The sequence below is a fragment of the Dromiciops gliroides genome, chromosome 3 (assembly GCF_019393635.1).
Source record: "Dromiciops gliroides isolate mDroGli1 chromosome 3, mDroGli1.pri, whole genome shotgun sequence".
NCBI lineage: Eukaryota > Metazoa > Chordata > Mammalia > Microbiotheria > Microbiotheriidae > Dromiciops > Dromiciops gliroides.
In genome coordinates, this window is record NC_057863.1 from 215,014,347 (window position 1) to 215,033,159 (window position 18,813).

General features: G+C 38.4%; 1 protein-coding gene across 10 annotated transcripts in view; it reads right to left on the minus strand.

The window, feature by feature from the left end:
* CDKL5 (cyclin dependent kinase like 5) overlaps positions 1-18,813 on the minus strand; it is a 245,965-nt gene that overhangs the window by 41,789 nt on the left and 185,363 nt on the right. For all 10 annotated transcript variants that reach the window (XM_043992518.1, XM_043992514.1, XM_043992513.1 and 7 more), the window contains 2 exons: positions 11,495-11,575; positions 8,906-9,066 (listed from right to left, as the gene is read on the minus strand). In XM_043992518.1, the coding sequence (XP_043848453.1) occupies positions 8,906-9,066; positions 11,495-11,575 (242 nt within the window). The remainder of the gene's footprint in view (positions 1-8,905; positions 9,067-11,494; positions 11,576-18,813) is intronic.

Here is an 18,813-nt window from a genome sequence, read left to right on the forward strand (position 1 = left end):
TGCTTTATCCCAGCTCACTTCAGAGTTAGAGAAAGGGCGGGGGCAGGGGTATGTTAGTGTGGTAGTCTCTACCCAGAAGGTCCTGTGAGGTTTGAAACAGAATATGGTCTGTACTGACATTCTGGACAAGTAGTATTTGTGTAGTTTCTATTTTGTACCCTAAACTGGGATCAAATACTGAATGGAGTTCTTTTTACAGGATAAGGTTCACCCTTCAAGGCTTTCACAGTTGCTTAAAATAGATATTGTATCATATATCATTATTCCAAATTGACAGAGGCTTTCTGTCAAATTTAGAAGTTTATTTCAAATATAAGTTTGAAAACAAAATAAAACATTAATGCAAAACAAAACTTCATTATCAAAAGTAGAACTTTGATGTATTAACAAGATTATTTCATTTTATCTTTATCTTTCAAAAAAGAGAAACTGTAGTTTGGGATGGACAGGTTTTTGTTAAAGAAACAATTCAAGCAGGGCAGCTAGGTGGCACAGTGGATAAAACACCGGCCCTGGATTCAGGAAGACCTGAGTTCAAATCCAGCCTCAGACACTTGGCACTAGCTGTGTGACCCTGGGCAAGTCACTTAACCCTGATCACCCTAAGAAGAAAAAAGAAGAAAGAAGAAGGAAGGAAGGAAGGAAGGAAGGAAGGAAGGAAGGAAGGAAGGAAGGAAGGAAGGAAGGAAGGAAGGAAGGAAGGAAGGAAGGAAGGAAGGAAGGAAGGAAGGAAGAAGAAAGAAGAAGAAGAAGAAGAAAAAGAAGAAGAAGAAGAAGAAACAATTCAAACAAATGATTCTCTGTTCTTTCCAAGTATTCAGAAAAACCTTGCTCCAAATATAGCTATTGTCAAAGATGGTTGGATCAGGGAGGATTTTATTCTCTTTATGCTGCAATGAAAGAAATGTCACATTTTTCTCAGCAGTATGGTAATCTGTGAAAATAAGCCTTCAAATTTTCCCCATCAACATGTATGCTCAGGCATCATAAATGAGGGACTTCTTCCTGTCCTCCCACTTCTCAGATGGTGATCTCTGCCAAGAACTATTTGAGAAGCTGTTCAAAGAGCTGACATTAAGGAAGCCTGAAGCAATGCTAAATGTCTCTTCTCCCAAACATATTTCATTAATAGCTTCCATCTAGGCCCCAAGAGTCACATTATTAAATACAAAACAACAAAAACCAACCCTCCCCTCTCCCCCGAGACCCTACCTTACTTAATTAAAAACTATTAACTAAATAGTAAGTTTCAGACCTGGAGAGCTATTTCTATAGCAAAAGAATCTCTCAAGGATAGTCTCCCTCATGGAAAGATTAGTAGTTTAAAGCCTATATGGTCTGTTCTAAACCATTGCTGCTGCTGTTGTTTCTCCTTCAGAAATCAAAGACGACTTATTATTTTTTCCATTAAACCCATATCTTCTCCAAACTTTCCTATTTTCTTTGAGGGAACCTCTATCCTTGTGGCAACTTTGGGCTCATAGCCTTAAAATCATCCTTGCCTTTCTCTCTCTCCCTAATTCAACCAAGCCTTGTCTATTCTACTTCCACAAAACATGTCCTTCTCATTCATGCCCTTTCCTACACGTGTATTTGCACTACTGTTGCTCAGGACCCTTCTCCTTTACACAACTGCTAAAATCATCTTTCAAAGGTACTGGTCTGACCATGTTGCTCCTTTGTTCAAAAAATCCAGTAGTACCCAATGCAACTAGTATAAAATGTAAACCCTCCATAATTGAGCCCCAGCCTGGTCTCATACTACTATTTTATTATTTCCAAGTTCCAACCAAACCAGACTACAAGCTGTTCCCTCAACGTAATTTCTCTTGTCTCCTTGCCTTTTGCACATGTTAAGTACCATACTCAAAATGTACTCTTTCCTCATTCCTGCTTGACTTTCTTCAAAGGCTCAGTTAAGAATAACCCCGCACCACCCCGCCCTCGCCCCCAAGGAAGTCTTCCTGGATCGCCCTGTTGGTATCTTCTATCATGATTTACCTTCTACTACCATACCCATTTGTGTACATGTTACACCTACCCCAACTCACCTGCCAGCAGTTGTATGCTCCTTGAAGGCCATGGATGATTTCATTTTTATATTTGTATCCCTGGCATGTAGCACAGTATCTGGCCCACAGTAGGAGCTCAAGTAGGTATATGATACCATGTTGAATTGAATTACAATTGTATACCAGTAACTGAAATACTTTTTCATTGAAACTACAATGATAGGGGGCAGCTAGGTGGCTCAGTGGATTAAAGCACCAGCCCTGGATTCAGGAGGACCAGAGTTCAAATCCAGCCTCAGACACTGGACAACTTACTAGCTGTGTGACCCTGGGCAAGTCACTTAACCCTCATTGCCCACACCAAAAAAAAAAAAAAAAGAAAAAAAGAAACTACAATGATAAAGTCACACTAGAAATAAAGACTTTCAACCATGACAAGACTTAAGCTTGTAATGATCAACTCTTGTTTTTTGACATACTTTTCTCCTTTGAATTATGAGTTGCAAAAGGGTCCATTGTAGAGACTTTTGTTCTGCCAAAATGTTTCTAACACTCCCACAAATGTCTCTTAATTGCAATACTGAATGACTTAGATACAAACCTGACTAAGGAAAGTAGAGGTCATTTAGCAGAGAGAATCTAATTAAGCAATTATACAATTATATCCCTTTTTATATCAGGAATTTAAAATGCACAGGTAAAATAAGGTACCAAAATGATATTCAAATAAATCTTACCACTAAGTCTCTTCCCTTCTTAATTTCACCCTCTTTGTGATCCTTCACTCCTAACTCCCCTGCCTTACTGTCCTGGCCAAATTCCCCTTTTGTCATGCCTTGCCAACCCCTGACCTTGGATTATTCCCTCATCCATTTCCTTCACTCCTATTCATATGCTGCCAAACAGAGTTGGAGAAAAGCATGAATCCAGGATTGGGCCCACTACATATTTGTGTCATCTAATTTCAATGGGATCCACACTTCAAGCAAAGCAGTTCTACTCCTCTCTGACTCCCTATCCCACTCAATACAGCTGACAACTCCAAACCTTGTCTCTCCTCAAACCTCCCATGGGAATCCTATCTCCTACCCTTTCAGCTGAGGACCACATATCATACTATAATGAAAAAAAATGAGGCTCCCTCCTCTCTCATCACATCATATATCACTGACATCATTTTGCACAATCTATCCCTTCATTTCAGTCACTGATGAGGAGGTGGCCCTTACCATGCCAAGATCAGTCCCAAGCTTCCTTAGTTCCAGTCCCTCCCATATGTCCAGAAGACTGTTCCTAACATAATTCCCATTGTCTCACTGATATTCAATTGCTCTCTATCCCTGCTACCCACAAATACAACCAAGACTCAACCAAACTTTTAAAAAATTTTCATTTGACTCTTCTATCCCCATTACCTATAATACCATATTATTACAGTTTCACCTCTTCTAAACTTGAAAAAGTCATCATTACTCGGTGCCCTCACTTTCTTGTTCTTGTTTATTGTTTTGTTTTTTTGTGGGGCAATGAGGGTTAAGTGATTTGCCCAGGGTCACACAGCTAGTAAGTGTCAAGTGTCTGAGGCTGAATTTGAACTGAGGTCCTCCTGAATCCAGGGCCAATGCTTTTATCCACTGAGCCACCAAGCTTCCCCCTTTTATAATTTTTTTTTGGGTGCGGGGCAATGAGAGTTAAGTGACTTGTTCAGGGTCACACAGCTAGTAAGTGTCAAGTGTCTGAGGCCGGATTTGAACCCATGTGCTCCTTAATCTAGGGCAGGTGCCTTATCTACTGTGCCACCTAGCTGCCCCTCCTTATTGTGACCTCAATTGTCATTCTTGTCCTCTTCTCAGTCCTCATCATTCCTGAACTCTTCTGATACTGTTGAGCACCTCCTGCTTGGTACTCTCTCTTCTCAGGGTTCTCATGACAGTGCTTTCTTTTGGCTCTCCACCTACTTGTCTCTGCCTCCATTATAAGAATTCCATCCTTGACATGGCCTCCTAATGCTAAGTGATCCCCAAAACTCTGTTCTAGGCATACTTCTCTGTTCTTTCTCTATAAGCTCCTTTGGTGATCTTTTCAGTTCCTATGGCTTTAATGATCATTTCTATACAAAATGATTCTCACATCTACATATCCAGTCTTTGTCTCTCTTCTGAGCTCCAATCCTACACCTCTAAGTACCCAATGGACATTTCAAACTGGATGTCCCATAGACATCTCAATCTTAACCTGCCCATTATATTCAGTATGATAAGTGAACTTGTTCTATTTCCCCTGAAAGCCTGCCCCAGTCCTTTGAACTTCCCTTTTACTGTGGAGGGCACCATCCTCCTGCCCATCTACCAGGTTTGCAACCTTAGTATCCTCTTGACTCCTCACTCTCACCCACCCCTCATAGCCAGTCAACTTGTCATTTATAACTATACCTTCTGAACATATCTCCCTGTCTCTCTCAAACTCCACTGGCTCCTTTTCCCCTCCGCAATGACATAGAAAGTCCTCACTTTGAAGCTTGGGGCTCCTTTCTGTAGTCTTCTCACACTATTTTATACTTTCCTTGTGATACCTGCCTGTTTGCTTCTGGCACAGGACACTCCGTCTACCACCTTTGCACTAAGTCTTCCCCATGTCTGAATAGCCCTCCTTTCTCATCGCCGTCTCTTCACATAGCTTGGTTTCTTTCAAGACTCAGCATAAATCCTGTCTTCTGCGACCCTTCCCAGTCCCCCACCAGTCATTTCAGCCTTCAGCTCTAAGTTTACTCTCATTCTACTCTGTATTTATCTTACACGTGTCTCCATTGGTATTTAAACTCCTTGAGGACTAAAGTTCTTTTCTGTTTTTGCTTTTCTATCTCCCCATGCTTAGACAGTGCCTGGCACATGGTAAGCACAAAATAAATTCTTATTGATTGATCATATGTGCCAGGGGCTTGAAAAATTTGTGTGGGTTAGCAAGTATTTATTATGCTACTTTAAATACACAGGAAGACTCGAAGACTCCTAATGACAAAAAAAGTAATTTCTTCACTTCTTAATAGATGGTTAAAGGTGGAACTATGGCCAAAAAAATTAATCCCAGGGTAGCCAACCTTCTGGCAATGGGCTCTCCCAACTTGGCTAGGCTAGCCTTCAGACAACAGATGGAGAGAGTCACCCAACAGAGCCTAAAAGTCATTCTAGGTTGGTACTGCCAGATGGAGTTTGACCTCCACTCTATTTGTGATGAGACATTAGAATAGTACTCTAGAAAAGGGAGAAAATGTTGTTGAAAGCCAGCAACGTTATGACAATTTTGTCTGAATAGAATTCCCTGAGAGACTGTTTGTGCTGATGTTTCCATAAAAGGAATACTACAATATTTTATGCACATGTTCTCTCCACGGAGGTCAGGAAGATCATAATCACAGTCTGACTCAGGCTCAAAATAAACCCACAGAGAGATAAAGTTGGTTGCATAAATTTGGCGAATTATGAATTCTTTGAAACTTTTTGTAATGCTTACCTTCATACTGAACTTATATCGTGGGGAAAATAGTTTTAGCAATGGAATATTGGTGACTTTAAATATTCAAAGTTAATAAAGATGGTTTGGAAGTATTTTTATTTACCAAGTCTAAGCGCATCTGCAGATCCCCAAAGAAGGTTTGCAGCCTTATACAGTTTCTTAAATAGACAGGTTATTCACATTTCTATTTACATTGGAACTCTGCCAAATATCAGTAAGAAAAACTGTCTCAAAGATAATATGATTCTCTTTGGTTCAAAAGCTAAAACTCTATTTCTACTTAAGGAAACACATATGGCATCAATCTTCTCTAGACAAAGCACCTTTCCTTTTTTTTTCCTTTTTTTTTTGGTGAGGCAATTGGGGTTAAGTGACTTGCCCAGGGTTACACAGCTAATAAGTGTTAAGTGTCTGAGGCCGGATTTGAACTCAGGTCCTCCTGACTCCAGGGCCGGTGCTCTATCGACTGTGCCACCTAGCTGCCCCTGACAAAGCACCTTCTCAAAGTAGATACAAAGGCCAGGTTTGGTGATGTATCTCTATAATCACCACTACTGGGGGGATTAAAGATGGTGGCCTGAATAAGCTTTGGAGTTCTAGAACTTGGTGAGCTCAGGTTCATCAGGTGTCCATATTTTGTGACTAGAGTCCTCAAAAAGGCCATCTACAATGGTGCCTCTATTTTCTCTCTCCTAACTCTCTTTTTTGTTTTGTTTGTTTTTTTGTTTTTTTGCGGGGCAATGGGGGTTAAGTGACTTGCCCAGGGTCACACAGCTAGTAAGTGTCTGAGGCTGGATTTGAACTCGGGTACTCCTGAATCCAGGGCCAGCGCTTTAACCACTGTGCCATCTAGCTGCCCCCTCTCCTAATTCTCTTAACCCCTTAAAAATCTGGCTTCTGACCTTATCATTCCATTGAATCTGCTCTCTCCAAAGTTACCAGTGATCTCTTCATTGACAAATCCAGTGTCTTTTTCTCAATCCTCATTCTCCTTGACCTCTCTGCAGCCTTTGACACTGCTGATCCCTCTCTCCTCCTTGACGCCGTCTCTAAGTGGTTCTCCTCTTTTCTGGCCACTCTTTCTCAACCTCCTTTACTGGATCCTCATCCAGATCAGACCTTCAAACTGTAGGTTTCTCACAGGGTTTTGTCCTGGGACCTCTTACCACTTCAATTGGTGATCTTATCAGCTCCCATGGATTTGAATTATCTTCTCTAAGATGATGATTTTCAAATCCATCTATCTTGCCCCAGGCTCTGCTGACTTCCAGTGTCACACTTCCAACTTCCTTTCAGACATCTTGAATTAATGTCCTATAGATATTTTAAACTCATGTACAAAACAGAACTCATCCATCCTTCTTCCTAAACCTTTCCCTGTCCTAACTTCCCTTAGGGCGAAACCCTGCCCTCAGTCCCTTACTTTTACCACCTATAAGTCATCTTGGATTTTCCACTATTTCTCATCCCCCTTAAACGAGCTGTTGACAAAGCCTTTCAATTTCTTTGTACTATCTCTCATATATGCCCCATCTCTGGCACTGTCCCTCATGCCCAGACTATTGCAATAGTCTAATGATGGGTCTGTTTGTCTCCAGTCTCTCCCCATTCCAAACCAACCTCCATTCAATCACCAATGGTTTTCTTAAAATACAGATCTGATCATGTTATACGTACCCCTACTCAATAAACTCCAATGGCTCCCAATTGCTTCTATGATCAAATACAAAACGCCTTGTTTAGCATTCAAAGCCCTTTATAATCTAGCCCACACCTCCTTTCCACTCTTCTTACACCTCACTGTCTGCCACATTCTCTTCAATTCAATGACACTGGCCTCTTGCCTGTTCCATTAATAAGACTTTCTGTATCTGGGCTCCAGTCATTTTCTTTGGCTGTCCCCCAAACATGAAATGCTCTCCCTTCTCCTCTCCAACTACTGAATTCCCTGACTTCCTTTAAGTCCCAACTATAACCCCACCTTCTACAAGAAGCCTAATCTATCTACAAGAAGTAACAGAAAAATATCACTTAATTCTCATGTCTTCTCTCTCATAATTATTTCTTTTATTTATCCTGTATATAGCTTATCTGTACATATTTCTTTTGCAAGATGTTTACATTAGATAGTGAGCTCCTTGAGGGCAGAGATTGTCTTTTGTCTCTTTTGTAACTCCAACCCACATAACACAGTGTCTGGCACAAAACAGGCGCTTAATAAATGTTTATTCACTGTGACTCATAGGCCCCAAATCCTACCACAATACACCTTTCCTAATTATATGGTAGAAAAGAAGTAAAAGGACCCAAACTACAAGTTATTCCCAGAAATGCAGAGGATTGAACACTTATTAAACTTCCTAAACTCAAGATAAGCAACCAAACAATAATATTCTAAGCCCTTGATTCAATGGATAAAAATTCCCTGGAATGAAATCAGTATGATATCTTTTAAAACTGAAAGTTACCAAAGAAATTTCAGCTAACAATATTCTGAAAAAGGCAAGAGAAAGTAAATGAAACCAGAAGTCTCCAAAAGAGTTATCAACAGCTGTAAAATGCTGTTACCAGAAGAAACTAACAAAATATAAATAAATCACTTAATAGGATGTTCTTACAGATAAGGCAGGGAACTATGTCCTAAGTTTTTAAAATTCCATCTCTGTTATAGGAAGATACAATGTTCTATTGAAAGGGTTTCTTTTTGAGAATGATCGCTTTTTGCTTCTTTAACAATGATGCATACGTAAGGAAAAATTAATTCGTGCTTTCCATAAATTAAATATCGCACAGAATCACAGCCTCAGCTTTCTGGGATTTGTCTTAGTATCCACTCTGGTTAGCTGAAGGTAACACACTGTAATATTGCCAACAGTATTCATACAGAAATTTAATGAGGCATGTTGAAAGAATGACCAACAAGGAAACTGTTAGCTTTGATTTATAACATCAAATAGCTGTGCTCTATTTATAATTACTGTTTTGCCAAGAATTTAATTCTGTAGCTCAGATTTACTTAGAACACACTTGTAGAAGGCTCACCCTTGGCAAAACGGTAAATGGGCGCCTCTGAAATGCTCCTCACATCATTCACTACCCCTTGTCATGACACCCCTTTGCCCCAGCACTGTCACATACTATGCCTCATTCTGTCATAGCAGGACACTGTGTTAGTTGATAAGACTTCATGTGTTATCCTTTGAAGGATATTTGTGTTTTTATATAAGATTTACAGACTAAACAACCCACAAGACCTAGAGGAATATGCTGCTCACTAAAGGATTTTAAACACGATCTGATTCTATCTAATAGACTGGTCGGGTCCTTGTTCCACCCACCAATCACATGAGCATTCACCTACTTTATCTGCTATTTTTTACCTATTAGATAATGTGTTGCTTTCAACATGGTATGGTTTTCTCTTTGCTGATCGTGAAGGTGAAGTTCCACAACGATCCAAGAGTCTCTGGGTTTGAAATGAAGGATGGTTCAAACACTGTTCTGTCAAGTATCTGTCTGCTGGATCCAACTTCAGTAAATTCTTAAAGGAAAAAAGTGAGGATTGGGAAAAATAATATAAATTTAAGTGGACAAAAATTAATTAATAAACTTTTAAAATTTTTCTATCAAGTCAATTTAAAAAGCTTTTCCCCCTCCCGATTATTAGTAAACATTTAAACCTTAAAAGATGAATAAATCAAACCAGTCTTAATTTTTTAATTAAGGAAGTTTAAGGAAAACAACATACACGGTGACTATAGCAATGTGAATGGGAAGAATAAAAAAAGAAAAGGAAGGCTGTTTAATTAATAATAACAAATATTGACCCCTGAGAAAAGTTGAGTAAATCCATTTCCTCTGTTCTTTGCAGAGATGGAGGGTTAAGCATGTTGGTTATATCGATGTACTGGTTGGTTTTGCAAAATTTTTCTTCCTCTTTCATTTTTTATATTTATTGTAAAGGATGGCTTGTAGGGTAGAAGAATGTGAGCATATTAAGAAATAATAAAAGGTGAAATAAAGCCAAAAATATATCAATAGAAATAATGTCAAATAAAGAAATAAAGTTCAAGTGAGTTGAAAATAAATAAAAGCACAGGACTGGGAGTCATCACATCTAGATTCTAATTGATGCTGTTACTAGCTGGCTGTGAAAATGTGGGCAAGTTAATCACTCTGGACTTCAATTTCATTTGTGAAATGAATAGAGGAGAGTGGACCAAGATGATATCTAAGATCCCTTCCAGTCCTGTGAATCTATGCCATATGGGGAACACAATAATGCTAAATGAATATGGTTTAAATTGGATCATTTTAAACATACTCAGTGGCCAAAATCCTCTTGTGAGTTGGTAGCTTCCAAGAAAAAAGAAAAGTATTTTACCAGAACCAAATCTGTGTAGGACTCTGAACTCTGAACTCAGTCCCAAGTCCCTCTATCAGCATGCCCAAGAGCTAGGCTAAGATCTGGAGTTCTACTTTTAATGGAAATGAGAATAGTCACTTTTCTGGTCAAAGGGTTTTTGTTCAGAAACCTAAGCCACTGATTCTAAGCAAGTGATTTTGCATTAATATTGATTCAGACAAAGCTCTGAAAGCTGCACAATTCTTTTTCTTTTCCTAATTGGAGAACAAAAGCTACCTTGTGTGGGTGTGTGCAGAATGATTCTGGTTTCATTGGCATTAGCATTACAATGATTGTATTTTTAAAAGATATCAGCTAAAAATAAGTATAAAGACTCTTTGTCCAAAAATAGTATTTTAAAGTAGATGAATATATATGAATTTGGGGAAACCAAATTTCTATAAGCCAGCTTTATTTTAATGATGCAATTTTACACTAAAATGTGGCCTTAAAATGTTATCAGTAGAAAGTACTGTACATATAACTTATAAAATTTCTGGTTTATAAATTCCTTCATGAGATCAGGCCCCTGCTATGAAATGACTAAGAAGCCAGTAAATAGCTAGTCAATTGTCTCAAACTTCACACCAATAAGAAAAAGGACACACAGTGGCCATTCTCCTATAACACAACTAATACAATTGCTTTACTTCTCTTCATACTGACTACCAATTATTCTGTTTGAATCAGTGACATAATGGATCCATATTACATACATGGCCAGCTGCATTATAATACTCAATTTGGACGTACAGACGTAGTCAACATTAGAACAATGGTATAAAGCAGTGCCTACTCAGAATGATCTTATGAAAACAGAAGTACTCTTATTACTTTTTAGTTCCGGGTTTAAAAGTAAGGTAAATGACAAAGACAGAAAAAATAGAAAATTCAATTTATTGTAGTCTTTCCACTTTGTTTTACTGATTTTTTTTTCTTTTTTTTTTTTTTGGTGGGGCAATGAGGGTTAAGTGACTTGCCCAGGGTCACACAGCTAGTAAGTGTCAAGTGTCTGAGACCGGATTTGAACTCAGGTCCTCCTGAGTCCAGGGCCGGTGCTTTATCCACTGTGCCACCTAGCTGCCCCGTTTTACTGATATTTTTTAAAAAGTTAATCAAGTAAGTTTGGTTGGTACTTCAGGAAAAGCAACAAATATAAAAATCATCACTGATGAAGTGATATTTTTCAGATTACAAGTTCCTCGTATTTTTCTAATATGCTGATTAACTGGGCTTCAAATGCAGGATATGATAAATTAATATTGTTGATGGCCAATTATCGATATAATAAAAATTAAATAAGTATTAAAGGTCTATGATTAATCAACAAATATTTGTGCAAATATTCCATACTGTATATATGATGTTAAAACAGAAGACTCTACTATAACCTAATAGATTATCCATATTATTTACAATTCATTCTCCACAATTCACTATGGCAAATCTCTTATCTATTAATAAAGAGCCCAACTCACATAATGCTTTGTGAGATATTCTTTGGAGAAATCAAATATAAATTGAAGAATATAATACATGAAGAAAGAGCAGCACAATATCGTACCTTCATTAAGTCAAGCAAAACGCCACTTAAAATTCCTAGATATCTTCTCTCCAAAGACTGTGGATGATTAACAGCTGGGAACTGCAAACATAACATAAGAGAAATATTAGTGTGCAGGGATGAAGTTAGAGATGTGTAGTGGAAGAAAGACGACATAATACCACAAAATGATCATATCACTAAAATTATTCTATGTGTGAATTACTTTTAAGATCTATAAAAATGATATGGATCAGTTAGCAGGAACAGCCTTTCCAAAGTGTGAATTGTGTTCAAAGAATCCCAGAAGAAAGATGACAAAGAAAGCAATACTGTAAGTGAAGTATATAAAAAATAAGTAGAAAATATTGGTGAAATCATTTCCATAGTAATTTGTATTATTTGAAATTATAATTCTATAAAATATAGTCCTTCACTAGAACCCAATGGATATATGCATCTGAATAATGATACCACTCATGTGATCCATCACTCACTCTAATCGCTATTTAGCTGTACACTGTCAACTCTTTAATACCAGTACTAATGGTGAGAATATCAACGTGGGTAATACAAATGTAATGCCTGTTCTGCTGGGAAGAAGAGGTCCTGAACACACATAAACTGATGGAGGGTGACAGTGTCAAACCTGTGCCTTAGGAAAAGCACTTTGGTAGCTATGTGGAATATGTATTAGAATGGGGAGAGACTGTGACAGGGAGACTGACAGTCCAGGTGACAAGTGAAGTCCTGAGTTAGAATAGTGGCTATGTGAGTAGAGACAAAAGGATATAGCCACAGAGGTAGAAAAGACAAGACTGGCTGACCAGAAATACAACACGTGGGTCGTCAACAATTGCCTATGGACATTTCAAACTGGATGTCCTGTAGTTATCTCAAATTCAACATGTTCAAAACAATACTTGTTCCCTTCTCCCCAGGTCCCCCTCCTTCAAAATTCCTGATTTCTGCCAGGGGCATCATCATCCTCCTAGTCTTTCAGGATCACAACTTTGGTATCATTCTCAACTCCTTACTCTTACTCACCCCATATACCCAATCATTAGGCACATATATTTCTTGATTGACAAACAAATTTTACTTTGATGGCCTACCAACTGTATAAGCCAGGGGGCTTGTATGCCAGAAGTGACTTTTTTTCAGAGATAAGTCAATATTAAGCTGAGAATTCTTCTTTTTAATCATAAAAGTATTTTATTATTTTCTAGTTACATGTAGAGATAGTTTTCATTTGTTTTTATAAGATTTCTAGTTTCAAATTTTTCTCCCTCCCCAAGATGGCAAGCAATCTGATATAGATTATATATGTACAATCACATTAAACATATTTCTGCATTAGTCATGTTGTGAATGAAGAACTAGAGCAAAAGGGAAAAACCTCAAAAAACAAAAACCAAAAAAAATAGAAATAGTATGGTTCAATCTGCATCTAGATGTCACAGTTCTTTTTTTCTGGATTTGGAGAGCATTTTCCATCCTGAGTCCTTTGGAACTATCTTGGACCATTGTATTGCTGAAAAGAGTCAAGTCTATCACAGTTGATCAACACTCAGTGCTGTTGATACTGTGTATAATGTTCACCTGGTTCGGCTCATCTCACTCAACATCAGTTCATAAGCTGAGAATTCTAATGCACACTTACAAAGTACTGTTTTTCCCTCAGTAGCTGTGGCCAAGTAGAAAAAGAACTAGCCTGGAGGTCAAGAAGACCTAGATCGAAGGCAGCTAGGTGGCACAGTGGATAAAGCACCAGCCCTGGATTCAGGAGGACCTGAGTTCAAATCCGACCTTAGACATTTGACACTAGCTGTGTGACCCTGGGCAAGTCACTTAACCCTCATTGCCCTGCCCCCCCCCCCCAAAGACGTAGATCAAAGCCCTGGCTCTGACACAGACTGACTGTGTGACCCCAGGCAAGTCACTGAGCCCTCCAATGATTTCTAAGACTAAGTTGCAGAGTAGGTGCTGATCTCCGCTGGTGAAGAATTCCTGCACCAAGAATTTCCAAAGGAATGAAATCATAGATCCCATACAAAACCCCACAAAAAATAGCACTTAGAAGTCAAAATTTTCTTGAATACACTCAACTTAAAAATTCCTTAAATGGAACTGAATATGAGACTAAATTCCATGGCAACAGACTGAGGTAATAAAGCATTTACAATTTCACTAAAAAGCCAAAATGCTGGAAACAAAATAGAATGAGAAGGCAACAAATCAAATTCATTGTGTTAAAAAAATGTTTTAAAATTGCTACAAAATGGAACCCATTCGTTTAGCATGAAAGACATAGTGAAAAGAGCTCAGTTTGTGGAGTCAGAGAATATGGGCACAAATCCTGCTTCTGACATTCAATTATCTCTGTGACCCACTTGACATCTCAATTACCTTATCTGCAAAATAAGGGAATTGCACTAGTTAGTCTCCAAGATCCCTTCTAACATGATAATATGGCATATTAACATGTAGACTTTAATAACTAAAGTTTAAAGATAAGACATCCCAACCATTTCAATCTTACTGCCCAACTGGTAAATACCGCTTATTGTAAGCTTTTCCAAAATTATGTCATGTCATCAGAGTATGTTTTGTTGATGTTTCAGGATACACAGAAATAGTATAATACAAAAAATAAATGGTGATTGCTTAAGAGTTGTTCTATGTACTGAATTATTTGTCATTAGTATTCTTAAAATGATGAAAGGTTTTTATATATGTGTATACAGACATGCATGCATGCATACACATAACAGAGGCACTCGAGCACATGCCAAAAATGCAAGTAAGAGCAGCCAATTAAAGATGAATACAAATGAGTGGCAAAGTTCTCTAAAGATAGTATACAAGGGGCAGCTAGGTGGCGCAGTGGATAGAGCACCGGCCCTGGAGTCAGGAGTACCTGAGTTCAAATCAGACCTCAGACACTTAACACTTACTGGCTGTGTGACCCTGGGCAAGTCACTTAACCCCAATTGCCTCACACGCACAAAAAACCCAATAGTATACAAAAGGCCCCTTTAATAATTTTCTTTGCTTGCCAACCAGTCAAATTGTATGTTCTGCAAATAACTCTTTGGGCAATACAAGGAACCCTTTAAAAAGCCACTGACATTATCATGAGAACACTTTTTCATTGCTGACAGTATTTTAAATAGAGTCTTTTTGGAGAAGTTTTGCTTTCACTGAAGATCATACTTATGTAGGGGCCTCTCTAGAGTACTCGAATATAAGTGAGGGGCAGGCTACAAGAAAAAGAAAGAGATGCTCACTTCTTTGAGAAAGCAGTAGATGAGTTATGGAGAGGGAAAGGAGAGAAAAATGAACATGAGATAGAGACTGTCTCAAAAGAATAAGAATAGTCGTCCTGGCATCCTAGGTCTCTACACTCTACAGAGGAGAGGCTACAACAAAGAGGCAATGCAGGGCTTCCCTTCTTTTCCTTAGAGAAAGTAGCCAAGAGCCCTAGAATGTCCCACGGTTCACCTCCTGGCCAAAAGTGGGAAGGGTTTGGAGGCTGAAGACACAAGTTATTGTGACCTTGGGTGAGTCCCTCTTTCCCAAAAAGGACTTAATTTCCTCATTTGTAAAATGAAGAGGTGGGACAGAAAGAACTCCAAGATTCCTTTCAGTTCTAAAGAGAGGCAGTGAATACTTGACTTGGAGTCACAAAGACTTGGGTTCACATCCTGCCTCAGACACTTACTAGTTGTGTGACCGAGGGCAAGTCACTTATCCTTTCTTAGCTTCAGTAACTCTAACAGTAAACTGGGGATAATAATAGCAGCGGTTCATGCCTCCCAAGATTTTTGTGAGAACTAAATGCAATAATGGAAAGAGCTTTGTAAACCTTAAAATGTCAAATAAGCCAGTTATTACTATTTTTATTTAAGGCACAAATATGGGAAAAGGCAGATTGGGTCAAATATATTTAAAGAAAATCTGTGCTAGAGGCAATAGAATTATGAGAGCATCGAGGGACTGATGTAACAAAGGAAATACTGAAACATTAATAACTCCTGAATTATGTGTCTACCCTCCCATCTGTAGAAAATGTTTATGGCAGTCAGTTATACGTGAATCGAGGACATCTTTAATGAATATTTGTAAAGAACATGAAGGCTTTCCCAAGTGATATTCAACAATGGACCACATCTGTAGCACCTCACAACTGACTAAAGTTGTAGAGCAGATCCCATCACACTGTTTGTTGATCACAAGAACAAAACTACACTTTACAGGCTCTTAATCAATAGTGTTCCTAGATCAATATCATCCAGTATTCCTTGGAAGATGTAACAAAAGAAATAACCCTGTTCAATAACCCTCCAAAAATAAAAACTAGTCAGAGCATAAAACAGGGATGTGGATGCTCAGTAAAAGTATTTACTAATTTGATGAAGGAGATCCGGGTCTAGAATTGGAAAAATATTAATTCAAATCTAGCCTCAGATACTTACTAGCACGGGACCCTGGGCAAGTCACTTAACCTGTGTTAGCTTCAGTTTCCTCAACTGCAAAATGGGCACAATAACAGAACCAACCTTTCAGAGTTGTTGTGAGGCTCAAATGAGATAGAATTTGCAAAAAGGATTTTGTACAATGCCTGGAACATAGTACATGTTAAATAAAGGCTTCTACCTTTCCCTTTCTAATACAAGACTAGGAGTTGGACAGGAGAGAATGACAGTGCAAAATTCCTTAAGAAAGGAATGAAATTCAAAGGAGAGATTGTTGAGTGATATCAGGCATCGGGTGAGTCTGGAAAGGCCAGCAGAGAGCAAAGAATATTGCTATCCTTACCCCTCTCCGCCCCTGCCCCAGTTGGAGGGTGTGAGTCAAAATACAGTCAAGTCTGGAGAGGATGGTCTTCTGGGGGACAAGAAGATGGAAGGAAGATGGATTATAGTAAGACATGGTTGAGATAGTATAAGGCAGATAGTGGTGAAAAAAAAGCAAGGAGGAGTTGGAGACATTTTGTTCCTAATTAGACAGGAATTAAGTAATTCAAGGGTAGGAAAGTGTGTTAGCCAACTGAGGTAATAGTGAATGCTCGCAGCTTTAAAGGGATGCATTTCTAGGCAAGAACCAAGGTCACAGAAACTCAGTCACCCTATTTGGTCTTCTGGGTTGAGGGGTGGACAGTGTTGAAGTTAAGCCTAGAGTGTTTCTGTAGTTCAAGACTCTCTCACTATATCTGGAAGTCTTATCAATAAATATTTACTAAGCATAAGCTCTGTGTCTAATACTGTTCTAGGTTCTAAGGTAGAAATAAAGAGAGCTATATATCTCATTTCCTACCTGGAGTCTAGTTGCAGAGACAAGACTTACATGAGCCAGTTGAGAAAAATAATATGTGTTAACATAAAGTGATACATTAAATATAAAAATAGGTATAAGTAGTCAGGAAGGGCAAAGGTTAATGACAGATGGTGCTATTTTGAAAAGGCTTCATAAGGAAACTGGGATTTAAGACGTGCTGAAGAATGGGTAGGCTTTAAATAGATAAAACTGGGGAAGGTTTTCCCATTCATAATTCCAAAGTTTGTGAAGTGGATTATCTGATGATGGCTATTTAAGCAGATCTGATTATCAGTAATGACTCAGTGAGTGTCCTTTTATATGAAGATCAAAAGAATTACTACACAGCTTTAGAATTTAGCCCAGTTTGCTCCCTCTATCAGACAGTATTAACTTCAAAGTATTATTTTTGGAATGGGTAAAATCTTCTAGTGACAGTTATATAAAGAAATTCATGACAACTTGCAACAGAGCAACTTGCCTGATACTTTTATTTCTGTAACTGATCTAGTGTAGTAATTTTGCTCTGTGCACTTAACCTTAACTAAGTTACTTGTTGTATGTACCCAGGAACTTGGAAGTTAACCCTTGGGTGTTAACTGAAGTCACAGAGGGATGTCCTCTCTTTCCCCTACTAAAATAATGTTCCTGGGAGACTGGATAATAAAAAGAAGGAAACCTTGCAGATGAAGGGAATAAGTTTCCTGAAACCAAGGTAGTTTAGTAACAGATGATAATAAAACTAGGCTTAAGACAGGGTTTTTCCATTTATTTCCCCTTCCTAATAAAATGTGTTCTAAATTGCACTTAGGGATAGGGAATTTAAACCATTTGCCTTTGGGGCCTGGAATTCCATGATGATCCAATTATTAACACCACTAAAACTAGAGGAAAGCTAAATATTAGGAGATGAGGCTCAGTATGTGGGATAAATGTTATTTTTCTTCATATTAAGCATTAATTTGCCTCTTTACAATTTCAGATCACTGCTATTAGTTCTGCCCTCTGGGACAAAACAAAAGAAGTCTAATCTGAACAGGTAGGACATCTGAACAGAAGGCTGGCAATAGCACATGCTATAGAGTAAAGCTTCTTAAACAGTGGGTCATGACCCCCGGGTTGAGAAAAATTTGGCAACAGTAAAAGTTTATGTATATGTATTTTATATACCTATATACCTGGAGTTGCATAAAAATTTCTCAGGAGAAAAGCAGTCATGAATGGAAAAAGTTTAAGAAGCCCTGCTGTAGAGGTCAAGAAGAGTGAGGGGGGAAGGGGGGGGGGGAGAGGTTGGGAGGACCATTGGAGAAAACCTTTTCAGTTGAGTGGTGAGCTTAAATAGCCTAATTTTAGAGGTTTTAAAAGACTGAGAGTAGAGGGAGTATAGGCAATAAATGTAGACAGCTTTTTCAAGAACTTTGGCTAAGTAAAGTAGCAGAGATAAAGGGGTTATTGAATGTTTTTTGTTTGTTTGTTTGTTTTGGTAAGGCAATTGGGGTTAAGTGACTTGCCAAGGGTCACACAGCCAGTAAGTGTCACATGTCTGAGGCTGTATTTGAACTTGGAAGGGCCGGTGCTCTATCCACTGTGCCACCTAGCTGCCCCTGTGAGTGTTAAAAACAAAGTTTTTATACAAAGTTTTTTTTATAAAAGCACTGGAAGGAGATTCTTTGAAAGTTTAAACATTCAGGATAGCTAGGTAGCTCAGTGGATGGGCTCTGAAGTCAGGAGAGAACCTGAGTCCAAATATGACCTTAGATATTTACTAGGCATGTTACCCTGGGCAAATTACAACCCAGACTGCCTCAAAAAAAAAAAGTTTAAACACTTTTGAAGTTATATATATTGAATTTATATGGCAGATGGATTGTTAGCCAGTTGTATATTTTCTCCCCCTTTCCCCTTATCTGACAGGGAAGTTAGACAGTGGATGTTTTTTAATCTATTGCCATATATATATATATATATATATATTATACTGATTATAAAAGACTGGAGGTCAAGAGAGAGACTAGGACTGA